The sequence below is a fragment of the Astatotilapia calliptera genome, chromosome 9 (assembly GCF_900246225.1).
Source record: "Astatotilapia calliptera chromosome 9, fAstCal1.2, whole genome shotgun sequence".
NCBI classification, from domain to species: domain Eukaryota; kingdom Metazoa; phylum Chordata; class Actinopteri; order Cichliformes; family Cichlidae; genus Astatotilapia; species Astatotilapia calliptera.
Genome location: NC_039310.1, coordinates 7,817,197 through 7,840,689, shown reverse-complemented (window position 1 = coordinate 7,840,689; position 23,493 = coordinate 7,817,197). Strand labels below are relative to the sequence as shown.

Below are 23,493 nucleotides of genomic sequence, written 5' to 3'. Positions count from 1 at the left end.
CTGGGCATTAAATCTATTCGGACCAGCGTCTACCACCCTCAGACTGACGGGCTGGTGGAGCGGCTGCATAAGACCTTCAAATCCATGATTCGGAAGTTCATTAACGAGGATGAACGCAATTGGGATCACTGGCTAGACCCTCTGTTATTCGCAGTGCGGGAGGTGCCCCAGGCCTCCACGGGATTTTCTCCCTTTGAACTGCTGCTCGGCAGGAGGCCACGTGGGGTGCTCGACCTGATTAAAGAAAGCTGGGAGGACGGTCCAAGCCCCGCCAAAAATGAGATTCAGTACGTGTTGGACCTGAGAGCAAAACTCCACACTTTGGGGAGGTTGTCACGGGAGAATTTGCTCCAGGCTCAGCAGCGTCAGCAACGCCTGTATAACAGAGGGGCTAGACTCAGGCAATTTTCACCGGGGGATAAAGTGCTTGTGTTACTCCCTTCTTCCTGCTCGAAGTTGCTCGCCAAGTGGCAAGGTCCCTTTGTGGTCACACGGCGTGTCGGGAACGTGGACTATGAGGTCGCTCGGTCGGACAGGGGAGGAGCCGCGCAGATTTATCACCTCAATCTCCTCAAACAGTGGAGAGAGGCTGAAACCGCTTCTCTGGTGAGCCTGGTGAAGGAGAGAGATGAGTTGGGGCCTGAGGTGCCAAATTCTATCATTTCCACCTCCCTCCCTTGTGATGACCATCTCACACAGGCCCAGAGAGCGGACGTTGTCGCGTTGCAACAGCGCTTTGCGGACGTGTTCTCCCCCCTGCCCGGCCGGACGTCCCTCATCGAGCACCATTTCGTGACGCAGCCCGGCGTGACGGTGCGTTCACGGCCTACAGGCTCCCGGAGCATAAGCGAAAAATCGTGCAGAGGGAATTGGCGGAAATGCTGAGGATGGGAGTAATAGATGAGTCGCACAGCGCCTGGTGTAGCCCCATCGTTCTGGTGGCGAAGAAGGATGGGTCTATACGGTTCTGTGTCGACTATCGCAGGGTGAACGAAGTGTCACGCTTTGATGCCTACCCCATGCCTCGGGTCGACGAGCTCCTGGACCGGTTAGGCACGGCCCGCTTTTTCACGACGCTGGACTTAACCAAGGGCTATTGGCAGATTCCCTTGTCTGCCGAGGCCAGGGAGAAAACGGCCTTCTCCACTCCGTACGGTTTGTACCAGTTCGTGACACTCCCGTTCGGCCTGTTCGGGGCCCCGGCCACTTTCCAGCGTCTCATGGACCGGGTACTGCGTCCGCACGCGGCGTATGCTGCCGCCTACCTGGATGACGTGATCATCCACAGCGACACCTGGGCGGAGCATGTGCTGCGGGTGGCCGCGGTCCTGGAGTCCCTGAGGGGGGCAGGGCTCACGGCCAATCCGAAGAAGTGCGCGGTTGGACGGAGGGAGGTGCAGTATCTGGGGTACCACCTGGGGGGCGGGCAGGTGTGGCCACAGGTGGAGAAGACGGCGGCTATCGCATCCTGCCCGCGCCCCAGGACGAAAAAGGAGGTGAGACGGTTCTTGGGGTTGGCGGGTTACTATCGTCGCTTTGTGCCGGGGTTTGCGCAGCTAACCAGCCCCCTGACCGATCTCACTCGAAAGGGTGCCCCGGATCTGGTCCAGTGGACGGGGCCGTGCCAGGCGGCGTTTGTGCGAGTGAAAAACGCTCTCTGTGGGGAGCTGCTGCTTCACGCTCCTAACTTTTCCCTCCCGTTTGTTCTGCAGACTGACGCCTCGGACAGAGGGCTGGGAGCCGTTTTGTCTCAGCAGGTGAGGGGAGCTGACCGCCCTGTCCTGTACATCAGCCGGAAGCTAGCAGAGCGCAAGCGCCGGTACAGCACCGTGGAGAAGGAGTGCCTGGCCATCCGGTGGGCGGTCGGCTCCCTGTGCTATTACCTCCTGGGACGCTCATTCACCCTCTGTTCGGACCACGCCCCGCTGCAGTGGCTCCACCGCATGAAAGATGCCAACGCCCGGATCACCCGATGGTATCTGGCATTGCAGCCCTTTAAGTTCAAGGTGATCCATAGGCCGGGGGCACAGATGGCGGTGGCCGATTTCCTCTCTCGCTCGCGAGGGGGGGAGTTGGCTCGGCCGGACGGCTCCCCGGCCTCGAACAGGCGGTGGGGGTGTGTGGCGGGGGCGTGGCCCCGGGCGCAGCTGCCGGGGAGGAGTGGAGCAGAAGGCTCAACAGGGCGGCGCTGCGAGGCCGGTAAGAACAGCTGATGGTGTTTATGTACTGATGATGGTCTCCCTCCGCTGTGTTTATAGTGAGATGGGGAGGAGCGGCGAGGGGAGATCAGCTGGGCTCGTGAGCTGTCAGGCTGTGCGACTGAGTCAGCTGTCAAACAAACAAACTAATAAATGTGGAAATTGGCAGTACATACCTGCGTGTGCGTGTATTTGTGCCTGGTGTATTCCACAATTTGTCGCGGTCCGCTGTGACAGACCGTGCGGTGGTGTGAGTGGTGGACCCAGGTGTGAACACAAGTGAGCAGACGGGAGTGAACTTTAAACAAAAGCGAGCCTTTTATTGTGGCTGGTAACGCAAGAGAAACAAACAAGAATAAGGGCAGCACGAAAGCAATAACTAAACAGAAACCTAAACTGGGAATGAACTAAGGTAAGGCTATGACTTAGAATGCAACAGACCGGGCATGGAAACATGGAGGGTGGGAACACAGACGACGCGACACAGACTGTAAAAAACACAGAGACTAAATACACATGAGGGATGATCAGGGGAAGTGGCCACACATGGGAACGCAGCTGACACACATGAACTTAACGACAGGACAGGAGGAGTGAGCTGAATACACAGACAGTGAATGCAGGCCTTCAAAGTAAAACAGGAAACATGAGACATGAACCGGGGAGACGTAGTACAGGGGGAGGTGACATAACTGACAGCATGAACTTGACAGTACAAGACACACAGACATAACCACACGAAGGGCAAGGGAGACGTAATGCAAGGGTAACATAATTACAAAAAGGACTGGACTACCTTAAAGAACCTAAGCAAACAATAAACATCAAAATAGGTTAAGCATAACACACTGGGTCACACGACCCAGGACCATGACACAATTTCCTTTTTAGAATCATAGTTTTTAAGTTCTAGGCCTTTTTGTCAATTTTCAACCAATAAATCATTAAGTCGACCTTGAAGGTCTTGGTGTATGTGAGAAAAATTTTAATGGATTGTTAACATGACTCCACTCTACACCCCTACAAGGTTTTATCAGAATACATGTGCCAGTGCTGCCAAAAACAACCTCCTCGGCAGAGGTAATAAAATGAAGGTTGGAGTTGATGTTGAAGGATACGCTGGCATCATACCCCTACAAATATTACAGTTCTCTTTGATCAATAGTTGTTCTCTTCTGTGCACTGCAGCATAGTGATGTTAGGCTCATGACAGCATAGCCTTTTCCTAATCTGCACTGTTCAGGCAACACAGAGAACTGATCCAGAATCCGTAAAGGAATCAGAAGTTGGATCTGTAAGCATCAAGTATCAAGAATTCCTATCCTCCAGTTCAAAAGTTTCTGCTCTTAAAATCTTATGGCAGTTTCCAGATTCCGAATACACCGTAGTGCAGTCCAGTCTTTAGGAAGCTGGCCAGAGCTTTAGGGTAAAATCAGTTCTATGTATGCTACAGTTACACCATCGTCATTCTACTCCCGACTTGCAGCTGCCAGTCAATATCTTATTATCAAGCCTCATTGGCCTCGCTGTCAATATGACTGCTCTGCTGCCTGTGCCGATTAATGCCAAGGTGCCAATACCAGTTTGAGAGTTTTACGGAGAAATTCTCGAGTTTCCCCGTGCCAGCTGATGCTGATTAACTCCAAATCGTTACTGTTTTTTGTTAGATTCCTTTCAGGTCTCAAATGTGACACTTATCTTTCAGAGACAGGTATGAAAGTCAATATGTTTTGCCATTACACAGTACACACAACTGCTGATGCCAAGGAGCTTTATATTTTCCTTTGGGGAAAATAGCTAGTGTTAAATATAATACTGGCATTAGTGTAGTCCTCTGCTCTCCTGTGGTTCCCACTGGAGGGACCCAGACTGTTCATATAAAGAACAGAGCCACGCTGTAAGCCAGCAAGTGTCCCAGTAGCCTTCTAATAGCTCAGGCAGTGCAGAACCTTTACTTCACCTGTGCTTCACCTCTGCATCCTTCCTCCTCTGGCCACCAGCGATGGGAAAATAGTTTCTCATGTGGGAGTTGCTGCGTGTTCAGAGTCCTGCTCAGCTTAATCTGCACTATGTCATACTGTAAGACTCTGCTCACTGTACAGATGTCGATCCAGATGAAGGGAAAAAAAGTTGAGGGCCAAGGTTTGTCTCCCTTAAGGTTACTTTATGTTTTTAGTGGATGACTGGAAGAGATTGAGCAAAAACAAAAGGAGCGAGAGATAAACAGTTCGCTCTTCATAAACGCTACAAGTTGACTTAAACTAGTTCACTTTCATAGGTCACATTTTAGAATTAAAAGAGGTATTTTTTTATATACACTATGGGGTAATAGTATTTTACTACAGCTTAAGTAGTGCACAGGTATATTTGTCAATGTTCATACTGGGAATAACAACGTAACAATTGCACTCTACACATGAGTTACTGATCTGAACAGATCCAACTACAAAGATAAAATGGAGAAAAAAGGATTCAGTCAGTAGCTCTCTTGTGAATAATTTTGGATATTTCACTGCTGTTGTCTGAGTCATTGATGGCAGCATTCAGCATTTTAAAACTACAGCTCATGTGACCGTAGTGTGAGCACAGTCTATTACTGGATTCTGAAAAGTAGCTAAAAAGTGAAGCATGCTCTTCTTTACCAGAAGTGAACAAACAAATCATTGAAAACGACTAAGCTGCTTCTTACTCCCCGGGAAAGCTCAGCCGAGCACAGTTTTCCACACAAGTATCACCTTACTGTGCCACTTTAAATTATACGTGAGCAGCAGGAAAAAAAAATCACCAGCATATTACTGACGCAAATGTCTACATGACTCTTAACTTTAGCCAAGTCAGAATGGAGTGTAGTAAGCATCCCAGTTACCTGGTGCATAGGCTGAAGCTCAGGAAAAGTTTGAGCTCTGGGCGTCCAACCAACCAATCAGCCAGCTTGATGAGACACGAGGTTAACTTTGGTTGGCACACAGCTCCACCACAGTGTTGAGAAGCCCACTAATCATGCAAATAACTGCACTTTACTGATGCTGCAGAAAATTTGTCGATGTGATCTCAAACAGATGTGGACACACCTGCAGCGTGACTTGTTCTCTCCAGCTGCGCACCCCGTTATCCACTTATAAACTAATAAAGATTGATGGTGGATCAGGGATCGACCTCTAAAACTTTGTAGCCCCAATGGAAAGTTTGGGCACTCCTGCACACAAATCACCTTCTTTTAGTTGCAGACAAATACATTTGGGTCACTGTTCACAGACAACACAAGCTTTTTTCCAGTGATCGTGCTTTTTAGCATATTTATGTGTTGAAAACAGAAAGGTCAACTTCTTTCAGGAAGTTAATGAAAGTCCTTGAAGGGAAGCCAGGGAAGCTGTCACCTGCCCTGATGATAGATAGCAGGTTCATTATTATTATCATTCCCAGCTCTAGCACAGAGTTTTATGCCTTCACTAGAGCCATTTGTTGATTAATTAATCAGGTAATGTATGCTATCTGTGCTACAAAAGAGCCCACATATCACTCCCTTTGCCTCTGGGCTCTTTACGAAGCCACAAACTCGGGTCTCCTGTAGCACATTCGAAAGATTGCAATTCCAAAACAGGTGCTACCAAAAGAGAAGCCATTTGCACAAAGGTCCAGGCTGCTTTTAATGTAAAGTAGAATAATAAACATCCTTGAGGGAACCAGTCTCCCATTTCATGAATATATTTCCTTTCACTGGCCCTAAGTGAACCACGTCTGATGTAATCTTTTTTCAGCTTTTAGAGAAAGTTCTCAAACTGTCAAATAAAGAACAGCCATGGAAAAAAAAAAGTATAATAAACTTGGCACCATACCATCCCCAGCATCGTGGGGCTTGGAGCGCACAGAGCTTGATGTCTTCTCTGTCTGAAGTTAGAGGGGAGTGGTCAAAAAAACAAAAGCCCAGAGGGGACATCAGAAGCGATGTTGGTGTTTGTAATGCAAGAACGCAGAGTTTTGTTCCAATGGATCAATAAATTCCAGTCCTGTTTTTGTTAAATTTCTTCTCACGTCACACTTTTAAACTCCACTGAGCTTTGTGAAAGATGATTGACTGATGATTGGATTCATTTGTTTTATAGCTATTGTAAAAGTCTATACTGAGAAAACTATGACAAAAAAAAACTGGCCAAATCACCAGCACAGCAACATGATGTCATGCCAGAGCAGATAGTGTGCCATGCATAGAGCTGCTGTGTGGTGTACAGATGTGCACTCCCTTGGTACCTTTCATCCTTCCATTGTGTACATGTTTTTCACTTCCTCCACGGCTTGCTGCACCACGGAGCAGGATATGACATCGTGCTCCCATAAAAACTGCATTTGCTGTTCCAGTCTCATCGTGAAGTTGCTCTTTTATCGTGTAATCCTGCGCAGTGATGAAGTCAGACGATGGAATCAGATATCAAAGCCATTTGAGACTGTGTGGTCCTGTAGATGTCCCCGTACTCCCCCGTCAGCTGTAAGCCTGCGATCTGTATCCTCTCCTCATCATTTTCTCACGCTCTGTCTTCAGACGCTCTCCACTCATTTGACTTGCCAAGTGCATAGCATATCTGACGAGAATCATGCTCTCAGCTTGTCCCTCACCTTGCCTCATATATGTCCAGACCAGTGTCTCACTCCTGTCATTAAATTGTAAAAGTTTGCATTGGCCAGAGTGTTAGAGATATCAGCCAGCTTTCCAGTTGTCCTGGTTGCACAGCTTTCAAACATCTAAACCACAGGTGTCAAACAGAAGGCTCTAAATATGTAGTTGAAGTTCTTTACACTGAGTGAAAGGGGAGCTTTCACTGGTCTGGCACACTTTTGATCACAGTGGGCCATATGTGTAATGTAATCAACTACAGAGGAAGAAAGTGGAAGCAGAGTTACTTTTTATACCATAGCTGAATCTTTTCTGCTGTGTTGTGTGGACAGTTGGTAGGGTGGGAATTGGTAAATGGTAAATGGCCTGCATTTGTATAGCGCTTTTCTAGTCCATAGGACCCCAAAGCGCTTTACACTACATTCAGTCATCCACCCATTCACACACACAGTCTTATCATTTGATATGTCTTGATGCACTCTGATTACATTCACATTATTCTTATTCTTCCAATAATGGATGGCTTCCCAAGGACGCTCCCTTTGAGCTGCTTCCCAAATATAAATCCAAACCTTTTCTCTTTTCCAGGTTTGGAAAGAACCGGAAGGACGAGCGGCTGGACGACAAGATGGAGAGGAGGAGCTCCACTAAATCCAAAGCAGAGGACATGCAGGCATCAGAAGAGGAGACCCAGCAGATGAGACTGGAACAAGAGAGGTGAGTACTCAAAGAGAGCTTCAGCACTGTAATGATTTCAGTCTAAACTGAACAAAGTGGGGAAGAAACACCCCCCCCCCCCACTGTGATTACTGGAAAATTAGCAAACTACCTAATTAACAAAATGGCAGAGGCACAGTTGGGAAATTCTGGGAAAGCACTCTGATGTCAATTTGTGAAATGCCCTCCTTTCTTTTATATCAGTACATTAAATAGATCATTTATAGATTGTTGTTGCCTGTGCCATTCGGAGGCGCTGACCTCCTAATGGTGCTCTTAGGCCCCTGTGGATTTAGCATGATTGAATAGTGCTCATTGTAATAGCGAAATCGATGTAGCGCACCATTTGTCTTCCCCTGCAGCACGCCCAGGTTGTTAATCGCTCAAGAATACACTGTTCCTTTTCATCCTCCTCTTTTGGCCCTCTGTCCTCTTGTCCTCTGGCACCGTGGACGCCGGGATGTCCAAACGAACCGAGGCGAGGCGTCGGTTTTGCTTGCGTGCGCCTCATCCCTCACAGACGAGCCCCGTTTCATTCTCTTCTGGGGCTAGACAGTATTGGTGAAGAAAAAGACAGCTTGCTGCCTCCATTGTTCCCCGCCAGCCAAATGAACTCAGTAATCAAACTGCCGTTGGTAATGGCAGCTAATTGAATAGAAACAATAGGACTTGATAGCGCTCGCTGTTGCAGCGAAGGAAGAGAAGGACGGATGGCTGTCGAAAACACAAACAACTGCAAGCACACACACACGCACACACACACACACACACACACACACAAACACATACAAATATCACAAAGGGCCCTCTTCTCAGCTGAAAGGAACATCTGGAGGCCTTGCTCAAAAAGCTGTAATGCATTTCTTGCTGGTATTCACCTATAAGTTGCAACGAAGGTCCTCTCTCCATTGAGGGTATGACCCCCCTCTGGCTGGTGGCCCAACACATTTCCATCAGCGTGCCCTGGAGACTGGTGGCTCTGGTGGTCCATCCAGATCTTTCTTCTTTGAGCAGCTCCCAGAGAGCTGTCATGCTAAGCAGCAGAATCGACACAGACACAGTGGGCACGAGATATGTGGAGCACATGCACTCCCGCACCTCCATCCAAACGCGTCCACGTTATTTAAATCTCGTCTTTCACAGCTGACGTTCTTTCTCCGCCGCTTTGTCTCGCCGTACATCCTCATTCCCCATCTTGTTTGTGTCCGTTCTGCATGTGTGCGCTCCCAGCCCTGCTTCCTCTGCAGGAGAGCAGCCTAATTCTTTCCTTTTGTACCTGTTCCCAAATCCCATCACTCAGCCAGACCAGGATTGTCCCTCAGTTAATGGAAAGGGGATCCTGAGGGAAATTGTGGTGGGCAATAATAAACCAACCTGCCACGGAGCCAAGTCGATATTCAAAGCACCGGGGTTCAGCAGGGTGACGGCTCAGAAATCCATTACTTCTTGTATTTTCTGGTAGCGCTACTGTATTACACTCCTGAGGTGCTACATTTGATTGTCGTAGCTCTAACGTGTACAGCTCGTGCTGTGATTGATTGCTCTGCTGACACCGAGACGCGGCGTTCCAGAGGGCTTTTATGAAATTATGGATCAGAACTCACCGGGCTTCCCAAGCTGGCAATCGTCAACCGGCACAGCACGTCACCGCGACCCGGGATGGGCCGCGGCCAGACTCCCAGCTCAGCTGACATTCGCTGTCATTAATTGGAGCAGACAGTTGTGACAGGGGCTTTTAGTGATTCAAAATAGGAGTCATTGAAGAGGTGAAACAGATTAATTCATAAAGCCTGTCCCCCTTTTACCCTGCAATAAGGTAGCCATGGTCATATATTTAAAACTCTGACCTTGATGTGATTCATGCAGTGTATTCTTGGCCCGTGCTTCCTCGCTGATACAATCCATTTATTTTGCATAAAGCCGTTCTCCTCCATTGATATCTTGTCAGCCACTTATAGACTGAAAATGATGGAGAAGAGAGTACATAAAATTTAGACTCCATTACATCCACAGTGCGCCGGACCCACTTGATGAAGAGCAGGATTTGTTTTGCAAAAAAAAATCTGGCAGATTGGATACAGCTCGTGTGATTGGCTGCTTCATGTCCCATCATTATAACCTGTGGTCCGGCTGATATAAATCCATGTTCAGCTCAGCAGAGGCGACCATTATTCTTTTTTGCTTTGTTTTTTTGAGCCACTGGACAGCGCCTAAGACAGCTCTATCTGATTGGCTCCTATGGAGAGGACCGTGAAAATACCCAGCACTCTGATTGGATCCCGGGCGTCTGTGGTTCTCATTCATGGAGACAGCTGTGGGGGAGCGAGGCGTGACAGAGAAAGAAGCATGGTTGTGGTGGTGCTGATGGAGCTTCTATCAGTCTCTGTGTTATCGCTGCACGTGTTCGCCCCGAAACTATGTTTCCTTGGCCAAAGTGTGGGAAGTGCACAAAGCCAACCTGACAATGGTCTTCCTTCATTTTTCTCTTGGACTCAACTCCATTGTCGTCTGTCTTTCTCTGCAGCTGCTGATTATGATGTCCATTCTCTCTTATCTGCTTGGCTCCGCATGGCTTCTAATCAGCAGCCAGCACTCCAGCGCCACTCTCCTTGTTCCCGCTCCCCACAACACAGCAGAAACTATCTCTCTTTTTTCTTTCCTCTTCTTTTTTTTCTTTCCTGGACAATGACCTGCTTCCTGTTGTTTGTTGTTACACTTCCTGCTGAGTCTCACCAAACAAAAACCTGACCCGCGCTTCTGAAATAGTCAGCACAATTCACTTCTGACAGCAAACGGCAAATCCAAGTCTTTTATTTAACAAATGAAACGTCTTTTTATAATTTTGCTCAGCTTAAAGATACTTTGTCCCACTGAATGAAGATCCTAGACTTTAAAGTTCTTCTTTTCCTTCCCAGTGATCACAGTACCAGTGATATTGTTCCATTTTGTCGAACCACCTAATTATTTCAGTATCCTATTCGAGTCTCATTTGCATAGCGAGTTCAAAGGAAGCTCCAACCAGGTTGATTGGGATGGGTGATTACTTTTGTAATTATATTGATACCTACAGCAAGTTAATCCGATTATTAGCGCTGCGAATCAGGACCGCGGAACTCGAACAATTATCTCTGTGATTGCGCTACTATGTCGCGGGCCAAGTGTCAACAGAAAAGCTGCGCTATCAGAGCTTTGCGCTTCTGCGCAGGCAGCTGCGAGCAGAGTCACTTACCGCGCTTTGATTAGATTCAGATGTATGCTGCACTCCGTCTGCACTTTCAGAATAATAGAACACGTTTTTGATGAGGGAGTATTGAAAAAAAAATCTATTCAAGGCGGCTGGATGCGAAAGTAAGATGGCAAATACATTCTGTTTCATCCGCCGTGGTAACAATGCATATTGAAGAGGCATGGTTTCGAAACTTCCAAGCGTGCTGACTTCAAAATGAATGTAGGAGAGTAAAGACGCCCCCCACCACCAGCACCGCCGCCGCCGCCTCTTCCCATCTCCTCCTTGTGTCCTTTGGGGTAGATTAAAGATTGACAAACATATGGAGAAGGAGTCTGCTCGCTTTGTTGGTCCAAACAACAGCAAGTGCAGGATTAACAATGAGATTCACTCAGCTCGGAAGAGAAAGGACTCGAGCTGACATGTTGCCACCAGTTCACACCAGGACTCTCCTCCAGCGACACGAAGAGTTCAAGTAATTGCTTCACGCGGCTCTCTTTTCTCGCTGTTCAGCTAATAGTAACGGCGTCATTACAAATCCAGCTTTAGTTGGCGCGAGCATGCGGTTTGACAAGGAGAATAACAGAGAGAAAGCTGAAATGTTAAAGGGAGAGCGGCGTCATCTGGCTGACACATAATTTTGCTGAAGACACGGTCAGTCAGTGGATTAGGGGCTGAACTTTAACTGCCCTGAAAGCCTCCCCGCATTAGACTGTCTAGACTGTCTGTTCACCAGCAGGAAATGCCTTTCCACTCCACCGTTATGAAGTAAGCAGGCATCGCATTTAATTTAAGAGGTACAAAAATACAGAGGCACTCCTGGGATGGGCAAATTGTCGCTTCTTCTTTAGTTTCAACAGTATGCTTGGAATAAAAATCCAGCCGGAGAAGTAGAGCTTGAATCGTGTCCTTGGCGTGCCAACTATAAAAATGTAGTATGTGGAAAGAGGAGACGAGAGGAGATGGCCTGGTAATTGGGGCTGTAATAATGTGATAGTAATAATGTGTTTAGTGTGGGCAGCACTTTCCTCAGTGTTAACATGCCGGGCCATTAATTGGCTAATGGAGTATATACGGTGCAGTGCAGGGGTGGCCTCTGAGGAGAAGGCAGGGGGAATGAGAGGACCTGGAAGTGGAGCAGCAGTCACAGGTTGCCCACAAAGAATGCAGTTAGCAGGTGTGTGAGGTTTCGGGGCTAATGAGCATATTAGAGAGCAGAAAAACGGCTTCTAAATTCCAACACAGTTTCCTGTGGTTGTGGTTATATCAAGACTTGTTCAGCTTTCGACTTGCACCACGATGGCTCCCTGATCTTTATGTGACCTTTATGTGACCTTTATTGCAGTTATTTTTTGAATTGCTCAGCTATACTCTGAGCAAATAGTCTCTATGTCATGAGTTACAAAAAGCCAGTTTTTGTACTTCTGCAGTCGGCAGACGTTTACCGCAACTAAGCGTAGATTAGCGCAATTTCATGAACACAGCAGCTCAGAGTTGTTCACACTTGTTCAGGTTTGACACCAACAACAGATGGAAGCAATCTGAGAAACACAGGAGAGAAGAGAACAACCTAGAAGAGTATTTATAGATGCCATTTGAGCAGCTGCAGTATTGTACACCACGTTCTTGTACATGGAATGATAATTCACGAGAAGAGTTTACAGATAACAACTACAGCACAGGAGTTGTGTTCTTCGTTCTTGTTTCTACTCCATATTTTGGAGTTTTTGTAGAAATGAAACTTTTTCACGTACTGTGTGACGAATGCTCATTTTTATACTAATGGGTCGAATTATTTGAGACTTGTTCGGTTTTGAGTACCAATGGAAGTCCTCTGATGCGTCTGTGATGGTTTTGCCTGGAAAGTTAAAGGTTTTTGCGACTGTAGATTGAGAATTGTGTTTTCAGCCATTTTGCATGAAATATAAATAAACACAGGTGTTCTTCATTGCAGGAGGTTCTGTTTTGTTTAGTACAGAGCCTCAATTAGTGTGATTAGTAACAGCTGTGTATTTCTAATATATCATGTCAAAATGGCTCCGCTGTAATAGCGTTGGGGAAAATATTGTATTTTGCATGGTGATATTTTATCGATATCCTTGTATCGATAAAATATCACCATGCATCTATTGATACAGACGCAATATATGGATACTTTACTAAATACATTAAAATAATAATATCCGGGAATGTTACAAACAAAAGGGCTCATCTCGTCCACCACCACCCGAGAAAATGTTCGCTGACAAACATCCAAATCAGAAAATCCTAAAAGAGGACATGCTCTTCCACACATACACACATGCATACATACATCCCGACATATATACAAGCACCGGCTGTCAGCTGATTGTTTTTAGTGATATTCCTATAGAACTGGAAATGTGCTTGACAATCTCATTTTGTAGCAAAAAAATAAAACTGAAGTGAGATAATTTTCTTTTATTAGATCAAACACATACTGACAAAGTTTAATCTCGAGGACATAATTTGCTGTTGGGGAAAAAAGCAATAAATCACAATATATGTTAGCACAATACTCAGCATATCACAAAATGTCGCTGTAATGTCACATCGTGGGTGAAGTATTGTGATAATATTATGTTGTGGGATGTCTCTATGGTAAAAGAGGTTTGCGTAAGACATTTCACTCGAAGCTTCAAATTTCAAACACACGCATGGGCGCGCACACACACACACACACACACACACACACACACACACACACACACACACACACACACGCCTGTCAGTGTCTCGTTCCGGTTCATTCTCCTGGTTTTGCAAATATTTCCCAACATTTTTTGATGTTATTCCATCAAGTAGTTGTTGAAGTATTTGAGTGTCTTTGCAGTGCTGGATGACACTGCAGCAGCAGAAACTGGAGACACATCAGTGTGTTTAAAGTTCATAATTCAAAATGTATATTAACGCACATTTTACATCTGCTACATTTCCAGTAGTCACGTTTCAAATCTCAGCTTGGCACAGAGAAAAGCCGCTGCCACCTGGCCACAGATGAAAACTCAACACCGCGTCACAACCCAGCCTTTTTCTGTCTGACATCCAAAAGATTAGTCTTGCTTTGACAGCAGAGCAACAGGTTTGGATTGCTGATATGTTTTCTCCTAAAACACGCAAACAAATCTTTTCTACAACCAGACGAGCCGTGGCTTTGCTCATGAAAAATTAAGCATTAGATATGCTGAAATGAAAGCCTTTTTTTTTTTTGAACACATTTTTATTACATAAAAGCAACAAAGTTACAACACAGAATGCAGATGTAATAAAGCCAGTGGCGGAAGCAGCATGACTCATAATTTTGCAGTTTTTTGCTTGTTAAGATCGTCTTATTGAAATGCACCTATTAGCCTTATCCATGCCGGACTCCTGAGGCCTGGAGGAGAAGTCTCTCTCTTTTAGCTTGATGTCGCCAGTCTAGCCCCAGCCATTATCTCATCCCAAATGTCAATATTGCCGTTTTCATGAATCTGATTAGTCCATAAAATGCCAGAGGGTCTTGAGATCCCAGTGGACTTCCGTGAACCTGTGGTAACATCATTGTCTGGTCCTTCCTGGCAGAGATCTGACATCACTTTAGCCAGATGGCAGGTGAAAAGGCTTCTGGGATTTAGTGTCTTTTTTTTCTTTCCCCCCCTTGTTGGACTTTCTGACAACTACACACAGCTAAGCCGATCATTTCCATTGTTTACCTCGTACAGAGCCATGCAAAAATACACCAAACTAGCTTCGGGGCTTTATAGATGACTGCACATCATGCAACATTGCATCAGGACTCCATCAAAATCTCATTCTGCAGATAATGCTGAGAAAATGGGATTTTGGACAGCTAAAAATAAACAAGGCGGTCTACGGGTTGGAAGAGGGAATTGGGTTAATCCAGCACTGAAAAATGGTGATTGTTTGAAATGTGATTACTGTTATTAAAATACACACACATGAGATGGAGACTTCTGTGGGGGGTGTGGGGGTTCTAGTTCCTTTCAAAACCTGCCAATCATCTGCGAGGAGCCGCAGTTGGGGATCAGAGGTCGGTTATGACCTGAGGTAAGAGGGAGATGTAGCACGGGTGGGAGGTAGCGTGCTTGTGTCCGTGCGTGTGTGGATGAGCGAGTTACCCTGCAGCACATACAACATCTGGAACCAGTGAGCAGTGCAGAGACTGCTGCCAGGGTCACCACAGTGGGAGGTGCCCCCCCTCCTTCCTCCTCCTCCTGCTGTCCTCACCCCTTTTCCTCTCTTCGCCTCACTGTACATCCCTCTTCTCCCACAAAGCAAGCTCTCCTCCCTCCCGTGCAGCACCCTGACTGAGCCTTGTTAGTTGCAGACAGACGGGCATTCACATGGAACCCCTCTCTGACACAGGAAAGCCCCGTGAAAGGGGCTGCTCTGTGGAAGTGATCCTGCGGAGAGCAGCCGCATGGAGGGGAAGGAAGGGGCAGGAAGGACGTAGATGAGGCCTAACTGTTTCCCTCCTACCTTATTTTGTTAGAGGGCCGAGAGAAGAAAGCCACGTTAGAGGTTTACCTCTGAGAATCTCCTCCTTATATATGATCAATATGTGAAAGTTTGCTGTAAGCTGCGTTGCTTTATCTCATTACTTCCTTATTATATATGTATGATACATTTCAGCTTCAGAAGCAGAATTAATTATTATTTGCATATCTCGAAATAACCTTTTTAGATAACTCAAAACTACTAAATCCTTAAAATATTATACCATTAATCTGGCTTTTTTTTGTTGTGTTTGTGCACACTAATTCAGAACTCCTGCCTGACATTTCCCCTTCATTGTGTTCCTGACAGAATACAGGCCAAGACGCGGGAACTCCGTGAGAAGCAGGCAAAAGAGAGAGAGTACGCAGAGATCCAAGATGTCGTCAGCCGCACCTTCAGCTCAGACGAGGACCACACTTACGCCGGCATTGGATCGCTGTGCTCATCAATAGACAGCAGCACCATAGACCCCTACAGCCACCCCTACCATCTCCCCCAGAGTCCTCTGAACCCGCATCCTCCTTCCCTGAACCTTCAAGACAACGGTCCTCCCCTGGAGGCGCTGTACGCCCAGGTCAACAAGCCTCGCAATGGACGCCCCGCAGCTCCAGACAGGTAAAGGATGCCCCAAAAAGCAGTGCTTTTTTAAACTCTATACCTTTCTTGTTCATTCAAACGACACTAACTAGCATTGCGCCTTTGCATCAGTGTAGTTGCTTTACACCTCATCTATAATTTATACACAGTAATGTGATTGTATTTGTTCGCTTCTACTTGTCGTGGGTGACTCGTACTTTGCAGAAAAACAATGGATTTCACACGAGGTTTCACTGCACGCTCCGTCCCACAAGACATTCCTCCCGTGCAAGCACCTAGGTGAAAGAATAACAGCAGATTATCAGTAATTCTCCATGTGTTACAATTCCACATCAAGCAGTTGCACTTTTTTTTCTTTCCATTACTCTTGGATCACAGGTAATACTCCATGACTTCTCACATCCCTTTCCAGACAGGCACATTATACCGGCTTTCTAGACAAAGGAGGGAAGTCTGCTTTAATATAAATATTTGATGTGAAGACAATGCCATGTTTGATATTACTCTTTTAATAGGTGCCAAAAATCCAGTGTGAAGCCAGTGTTGCCCTCCCATCGTGTGTGTGTGTTTTAATTTGTTGCTGTGATTCAAAAGTAGAGTGCTTTTCTTTCTTTCTTTTCTGTTTATTTTTTAAATTTAAAGAAGAGAAGGCCTTGTGGGACAAAGCACGCAGTAAACCCCCCTGTGAAATTCATTGTAAATAAAAGTGGTTAAATATAGTTTGCCAGCTCAAAAAAATGCTCGTTTTTCAGCTCAGTTGTACTGTGTTTTTAGCAATCGAGAATTCTCACCAGTCAGTGTGGTCACATTAGGAGCCTGCTATTCTCATGGTCTCCCATAACCTTAGGGCGCTGGATAATTCCCACATCCTGTGATTGACAGCTGTCACTTGGGGGCACGTGACCTTTCACTTCTAGGCACGTATGTGTTAACAGGGGACGTATGTGTTAACTGGGGATCCAACGTAATCACAAATCACTATGGCATATCATGGAAATGTAACTAGACGTAGCCTTAACACATCCTGCAACTACTGTGAGTATGTTACATTCCTCCTGTGTGTTTCAGGCTACTTTTGCACTGCGTTTTTTTGAATGGATCAATGGGATCAATTATTAGAGAGAATTGTCGTAGCTCACAAGTGGATAGTTTCAGAATAGATGTGAAGGAATGTACACAGAAGTAAAAAAAACTGCAACAAAGGGTGGCATCTCGGGAGGGGAAAAAACCCAGAAATCCCAGCATTTTATTTGATCCTCTGGTGGCTAGCACTGCATATAAAACACTGGGACACGACCACAAGGTAGTTAACAAGAAAGCACAAAGCACAAGCATCGTTGCTCGCCTAGGTTACGTCATAGGCTCAACCAAGAGTTGCAGCTAAATCAGCTTTTAGTGTTGGAGGAGGCTGAACCAACTCCCTGTGTGTGTCTATGTGTTTAAGGAGGAAGATCCTCTGTCAGTAGAGATGATGAAGTTGTCTGTTTCCTGTGATCGCTGAATTAATCCATTTACCAAAACATCCATAGGTATGGATAAAATCCACTGATTCATATTTTTAAAGTCAAGGTCATGTCTGCACGTTTCTACAGGTAGTGTTTTTGTAGTCATAGCAACTGCAAACTTCTTATGGAGGAACTGATGGTGAATAAAGAATGTTTGATTGGTTTTCAGCAGCTGTGTGTAGTCAGATCACAACATGCTGGTCAGTGATGCACTCCAGACGCTCTGTGCAGGGATACAGTGTGAAAGCCTTAGTGTGAGACAACCATGTGAACGACTTAACTGCCAGAAAAGGACATTTAACCATCAATCTGCTTATTGATCATCTCGGAGAAAGCAACAGTTTCCCTGTATGATGGGTCTGATTGTCAACTCTTCTGTCTTTTCTTCTTCCTTTCTCTTGTTATAGCTGTGTTTCGGACACATCTTTACATGTTTCTCTCAGCATCTAATGCCTACATAGTGGTGCATGTTAATCATAAATCCAAGCTTACAGTAAGTTTGGGGTCTGAGCCTTGAGTACTGATAGCACAGTATGGATTTTCTTCTATGTAGGGATGGGATTAGGCGTCGCAAATGTTGTGAATTGATTGGAAATGTGCACTCCATGTTCAACAGCGCGTTTGTGTTTTGCACCTCTTGCTGCTTTGCATATCTTGTGTATTCCAGCCAAAGCTTGAATGCATGTAATATTTGCCTTTCTGCCTTTGAGAATAATAATATTCTCTGGTTCTTATTTCGCTCAGAGGCTTTCTATTTGCAATTTGAAAGAAAAAAAAGAGCTAGCAACACATCTGCATTTCAAGACTCCTGTCACTTGTCTATCATAACAAACATAAACAGTAATTTGCATTTCTAAATTAAACTTAATGGAACTTTCATTGTCAAGAATAGGGCGCAGACACAACAGAATTTACAATCATTTCTGACTAATCCATGTATCGAGGCAGCGAGATTGGAGTGAGAACTTTTGATTTACCTTGCAGTTATATGACTTACACTTTCTTTCTTCACTTTTTAATCCTGACACTTGCTTCTTATTTTGGAGCATCGGCAGCGATGACATGAAGTTCGTGTATGAGGTGAAGAAAAAAAAAAGGAAAGAAAAGTTGAATATTGTTCATTGAGCTCGGCTCATTCGCGGATGTCAGTTTTCAGTATGAAAGAGAAGAATGAGCAGCATTTAACCCTGACCTGGATACTGTTACTTCCTTCTGAGGAGGCCCAGGAGAAACACTGTGATCAAAGCGACAGATTAAGGATCCTGTTTTACTCGGTTGTTTGAGTGATACTCTGACAGAGTTGAGGTCTGCGGTTAGAACTGCTATATAAAAAAACGTGTCATTGCCTTTTAACCTGATCAATTTCTACCACATGACCCTGTGCACTTCATAACAAAAAGCATCTGTAGTGTGCAACAGTATACACTGTCTAAAAAGTAAACACATTTATTGCATGTCATGCCAAAAATGCATGTTGCATAAGAACATTTTAAAACAAGCAGTTTATTTGTGACCAGCAAATAAATACCGGCAAGTAAATAATATTATATGTGATTAATACGATGTCAGAACTCCTGATTTTCATATGATCACTAGAAGCAAGGCACTGTTGCATAAATCTTGTCAGGAACCAAGAAAAGAGAATTAGGTTAATATTAGCTAAGACCATATGTGCCAATCAAAATAAAGCCTACAAAACAAAACATATTAAATACTCAACAGAGACAGAGAACTTGTATATGAACCTGCCTTAGCCGATTAGTTTTCTTTCTTCCTTCACTCATTTGCGTAGCTTTGAAACAATCCTCATGCGTCCAGCAGTCGAAGTTCCCACTTGTCTGTTTAACATCATCTCAGAACTTTCGTTAATCAAATTCAGTTCCATTCAGTTTTATTCATATAGCACACAATCAAAACAACAGGCCTCAAGGCTCTTGCAATGTAAAGACCCTACAGTAATACAGAGAAAACCCCAACAATCTGAGAGCACATGCCCAAGAGCAAGCACTCGGTGACAAAGGGAATGAAGAACTCCCTATTAACAGGAAGAAACCTTCAGCATAACCAGGTTCAGGGAGGGGTGGCTATCCACTGCAATCTGTTGGAGGTGAGCGGAGGGAGACGAGAAAAAGTGGTGTATAAATACACAAAGATTCAAAAGAGGTGAATGGAGAAGAAACACTCATTGCAGCAAAATACGTTTAATTAGATGGAAAATCTTTCTTTAGCTTCAGTAAACTAAGCAGAGCTGCTTAGTGGCCCTTTGGTTTGGTTTTGGGCGGTGGTCCTTTTCAGAGGAGGTGGGGTCCAGCTGCTTGCAGATCAGATCCTGTTTTCTGTAGATTTTGGTTTTGCATCTGTGACTCACTTTTACTTCTTGTTTTTACATACAAGTGCTTTCATTTAATGCCTTAATTCACCCGTGACTCTGGGCAGCTAACAAAGCTGCATACTTGTTTATCTACTACAGTTCATAAGACGAGGCCACAGCTGGAAAAATAGCCTGGGTATGCTCCCCTCTCTCTAATAGACCTTTGGTAATGGAGCTCTAATAGGAAGGTCACTGTGACTGTAAAGCTGGAATGAGTCAGACCTGAGCCTATAAAACCCTTAGAGATACGAGGACCCCTGGTCGGTGTGGGCGTCCAGAGATCCCGCCCGTGCTGTCGTATCAAGTTTTACTGTTCCTCCGTGAGATCACCGTACAACAAGAGCTCATTTGACAATTTATTACTTACCTCCATGTTATTAGAACTGGCAGCTCCAGTGCTGTTTTGACAATGCTGTCAGACTCAGTAAAACTGAAGGGCACCAATAGACAGCTGGGATTTATTTATGTTCAGTTTTGTTAACACCTTATATAAAGTAAAGGTAAATATCATTTGTCACACTGCACACAGAGTAAATTGCACTTGCTCTGTTACGGAGCTTACATGAGAGTGAGGCAGACGTAAACACCCGAACAGCGTTTCCTTTTAAGTTTGTTTCGTTTCACCTTATTAAAAAAAAAAAAAGGTAAGACCTAGCAAAATGGAGTGACCTCATTTCTTGACAGGCGGTTGACAAGTCAACCCTTCCATCTGCCAAGGGACCGGGTGGTTTGGGTGACTGGGACTGGATGCCGCGTTTCAGAACGACAACCTGACAGGTGCCAGGCTCCACGGGGTTTTTGGGAAGCGGGCGTGAAACAAAGCATCACCTTTGAGAGTGCAATTTGATTGACTGCTGCTCCGATTACCCAGTTGACTTTCTAAAGCCTCTTAGAGCATGGGCAAGACAGAGTCAGGGAGACACAGAAGAAGAGGTGGTGGCGGTGGCGGTGGCGGTGGCGGCGACGGCGGGTGGAGAAACGATACGGAGCTCACGGCGCTCAGCTGTGCAAAGCCCTTGAAGTCCTCTGCAACTCAGCAGCTCTGCAGAGTTTGGCAAGCAAGCAGCGAAGAGAGGAAAACAACCCAAAGAAACACTCAGCGCCGTGTTTTTCTCCTCGCTCTCGCCGCACTGAAACTCAGTCAAATCCTCCACTTTGCATGGTCGTGAAATTGAATTATGAGGCTGCTAATGCATTTTCTGCTGCTGATAAAAAGGTCAGGCTTTTCATCTCAAAGGAACATTTTCTGAGCATCCCCCCATCATCGCCTCGTGATTCTGCTCAAAGATGTTGACTTTTAAGGTGGGAAACGTTGAGACCCACCCCCCCCCGCCAAGTTGGTTCATAACCACAGGGCAGTGGAGCTGTTATCCTCCCAATCGTTCCTTATTACCCCTGTCATTGTCTTCAGATGAGGAACCACAACAGTCACATTCCAACACAGATGCACAATCTTCAGTTGTGTTACGTGCTGTAATGTCTGAATGGACCGCTGGATGACTCTATTACAGTAATGCAGATGAAGAGTAAGTTCTCATTGAACGGCAAAGCCCCCCCACCCCACAATGATCGCTGAATCAGTCTGAAGTAATCACTTTTTTATTGTTTGCTCTCTTATTTTGGCGACTGTAATTAACTCTACAATCTGCAATCAGTCTCTGTGATTTTTATAGTCTATATTTTCATTTGGACGCAATCAAAGCGAGATTAACAACACTTTCTGACTGCAACATCTGTAGCTTTGATTAAATCCTACCTCTCAATAATTCATTGGTAAACAAATGAATCTTTTACGACCCTTGTAACAGCGTTAAGGCTTTAATAACGGCTCATGAGCCGCTAATAACATTTTCTTCATGTCCCCGAGGGAGTCGGATTGATATGTCTAGCATCAAGGAACAGTTTTGCTTTAATGAGACACATACATTAGCTGTAACGAATTACGCTTTACTGACTTGCTGTTAAAGCAGTTAGTCACATAACTGTGTTTGGTTTCTTTTTGTCAGTCCAGTTTGAGTCCCAGAGCCTTGGAAGCATTTAGTCTCTGAGAAAAAATCCTTGTGAGTTTTCCATTCTTTTCCCTGAGTGTCTGTGTGTAGCTTTGATATTAGTGCCTCAGTAATTGTAAGGCGTATTCCCTGTTCCTTAATCTGGAATGTTAGGTATTGTTAAGAGCACTGAGGATGAAATGGATGAGTCCTCGGGTGAATCCTCAAGGCGCTCAGCTAGCTGTACCCACAGGACAATCTGTGCACACAGCTTTTTAGACGTTTCAGTCCCTGTATGGCTTTGGAAAAGCCCCACGTAATATCTGTAGATAGGTTACAAATGAGGGGACAGCTCCAACACAAAGACACACATTTGCGCACAGACTTTTGCCCTTTTCTCCCAGCCCGCTCTGTGCAGCGGCGATAGTGCAGGAGGCCTAATGCACCAAATGCACATCAGCCTTATCGCAGGGGTTTCCACACAGATAGCAATGAGTATCTCCCAGGCAAGGCAAGTGAATTATTTTCCTGGTCTGCTTTCATTCTTTTTTTTTCTTCTTCTTCTTTTTTTTCTCTCTTTTGTTTTTAACCTACCACTTTGGAAAGGGCCCTGTGGGATGGATGTGATGAGATGGAGCGCACAGAAAGGCAATTTATCCTCCGTTTGTACCATTACATTCATTTAAGAAAGCAAACAGCCTGAAAGCATATCGAGAGAGAGAGAAAGAAGGAAGACGCGAGCGTGAGAGAGATATAGACCCACCTCACTTCAGCTCTACATCAAGTGGATCAAGCTGATTAAGGTTGCGCATGCAGTGTTTTATCAACGTCCTTTGAAGCCTGGAAGACATGCGTACAGTACCTAATGAATTTTCACAAGAAGATGAAAGGAAAAGAGGGGAGTGTGAGGCATACAGGGCAGACATACCCCAGCAGAGAATATGGAAAGGAAACACTTAGGGGGGGCTTGTATATGGCCGGAGGATGCTGAAGCCTTGTTTGTTGATCAGTTCTAGAGGACCTTCCATTTCTGGCAATCACCAGCTCTAAATAGAGATTTAATCCACTGCTCCAAACTCCCTTGAAGACATCTACCGTAATTCCCGACACTGCAACCGACTGTACGGCACAGAGGAGATATTCACAAACTAACAAACTAGACGGGCATTTGTCAGGCCTGGCAAGTTTCCCTCTACAGTTTGGTATGAAGGTGATGATTTGTTTTGAAAATGTCACAGCGACTAATTGGGAGAAAGCTCTGAGAGAACATGCTGTTAGCAAACGTGGAATATATTTCTCCTGGAATTCAATCACTTAGAAATCCATGTTGATTAAATAACACGCGTCGCTGTGTGTGTGCCTGTTATGGAGATCTCCGTGAGAAATTCTGCTTTTCATGTGATAGATAACACAATTTTGCAAACTGATTGTGGGTCCTCTCCACTAACATGCACTCCAGAGCACTCCAGAAATAGATCAGGTGAGGAATGTGACGGAGAGGCAGGTGACTGCTGAGCGGGTTTGCACTGTGGACCGTGTCAGCAAGCAGGTGGCTCCCATGCCTCTTCATCCTCCTTCAGCCTTATTTCGATCTCTGCCTGTCACTACAAGAATAGCATTCAAATAGATGCACACAGAAGTGACCCCAGTGTCAGCCACGGCAAGACATTGAAGTTGTTCCAGGTTGCTTAAGGCTTGAACTCTTACTGTAAATATAACTCGTGAAAGAAAGGGAAGCAAAACTGCCAGGTTGTGGAAACGAGT

At 45.3% G+C, this 23,493-nt stretch overlaps 1 protein-coding gene across 1 annotated transcript in view; it reads left to right on the top strand.

The window, feature by feature from the left end:
• Positions 1-23,493, top strand: part of LOC113028738 (partitioning defective 3 homolog) — a 341,162-nt gene that overhangs the window by 252,266 nt on the left and 65,403 nt on the right. Inside the window, exons 20-21 of the mRNA XM_026179154.1 lie at positions 7,396-7,524; positions 15,578-15,883. Coding sequence (XP_026034939.1) covers positions 7,396-7,524; positions 15,578-15,883 — 435 coding nt within the window. The remainder of the gene's footprint in view (positions 1-7,395; positions 7,525-15,577; positions 15,884-23,493) is intronic.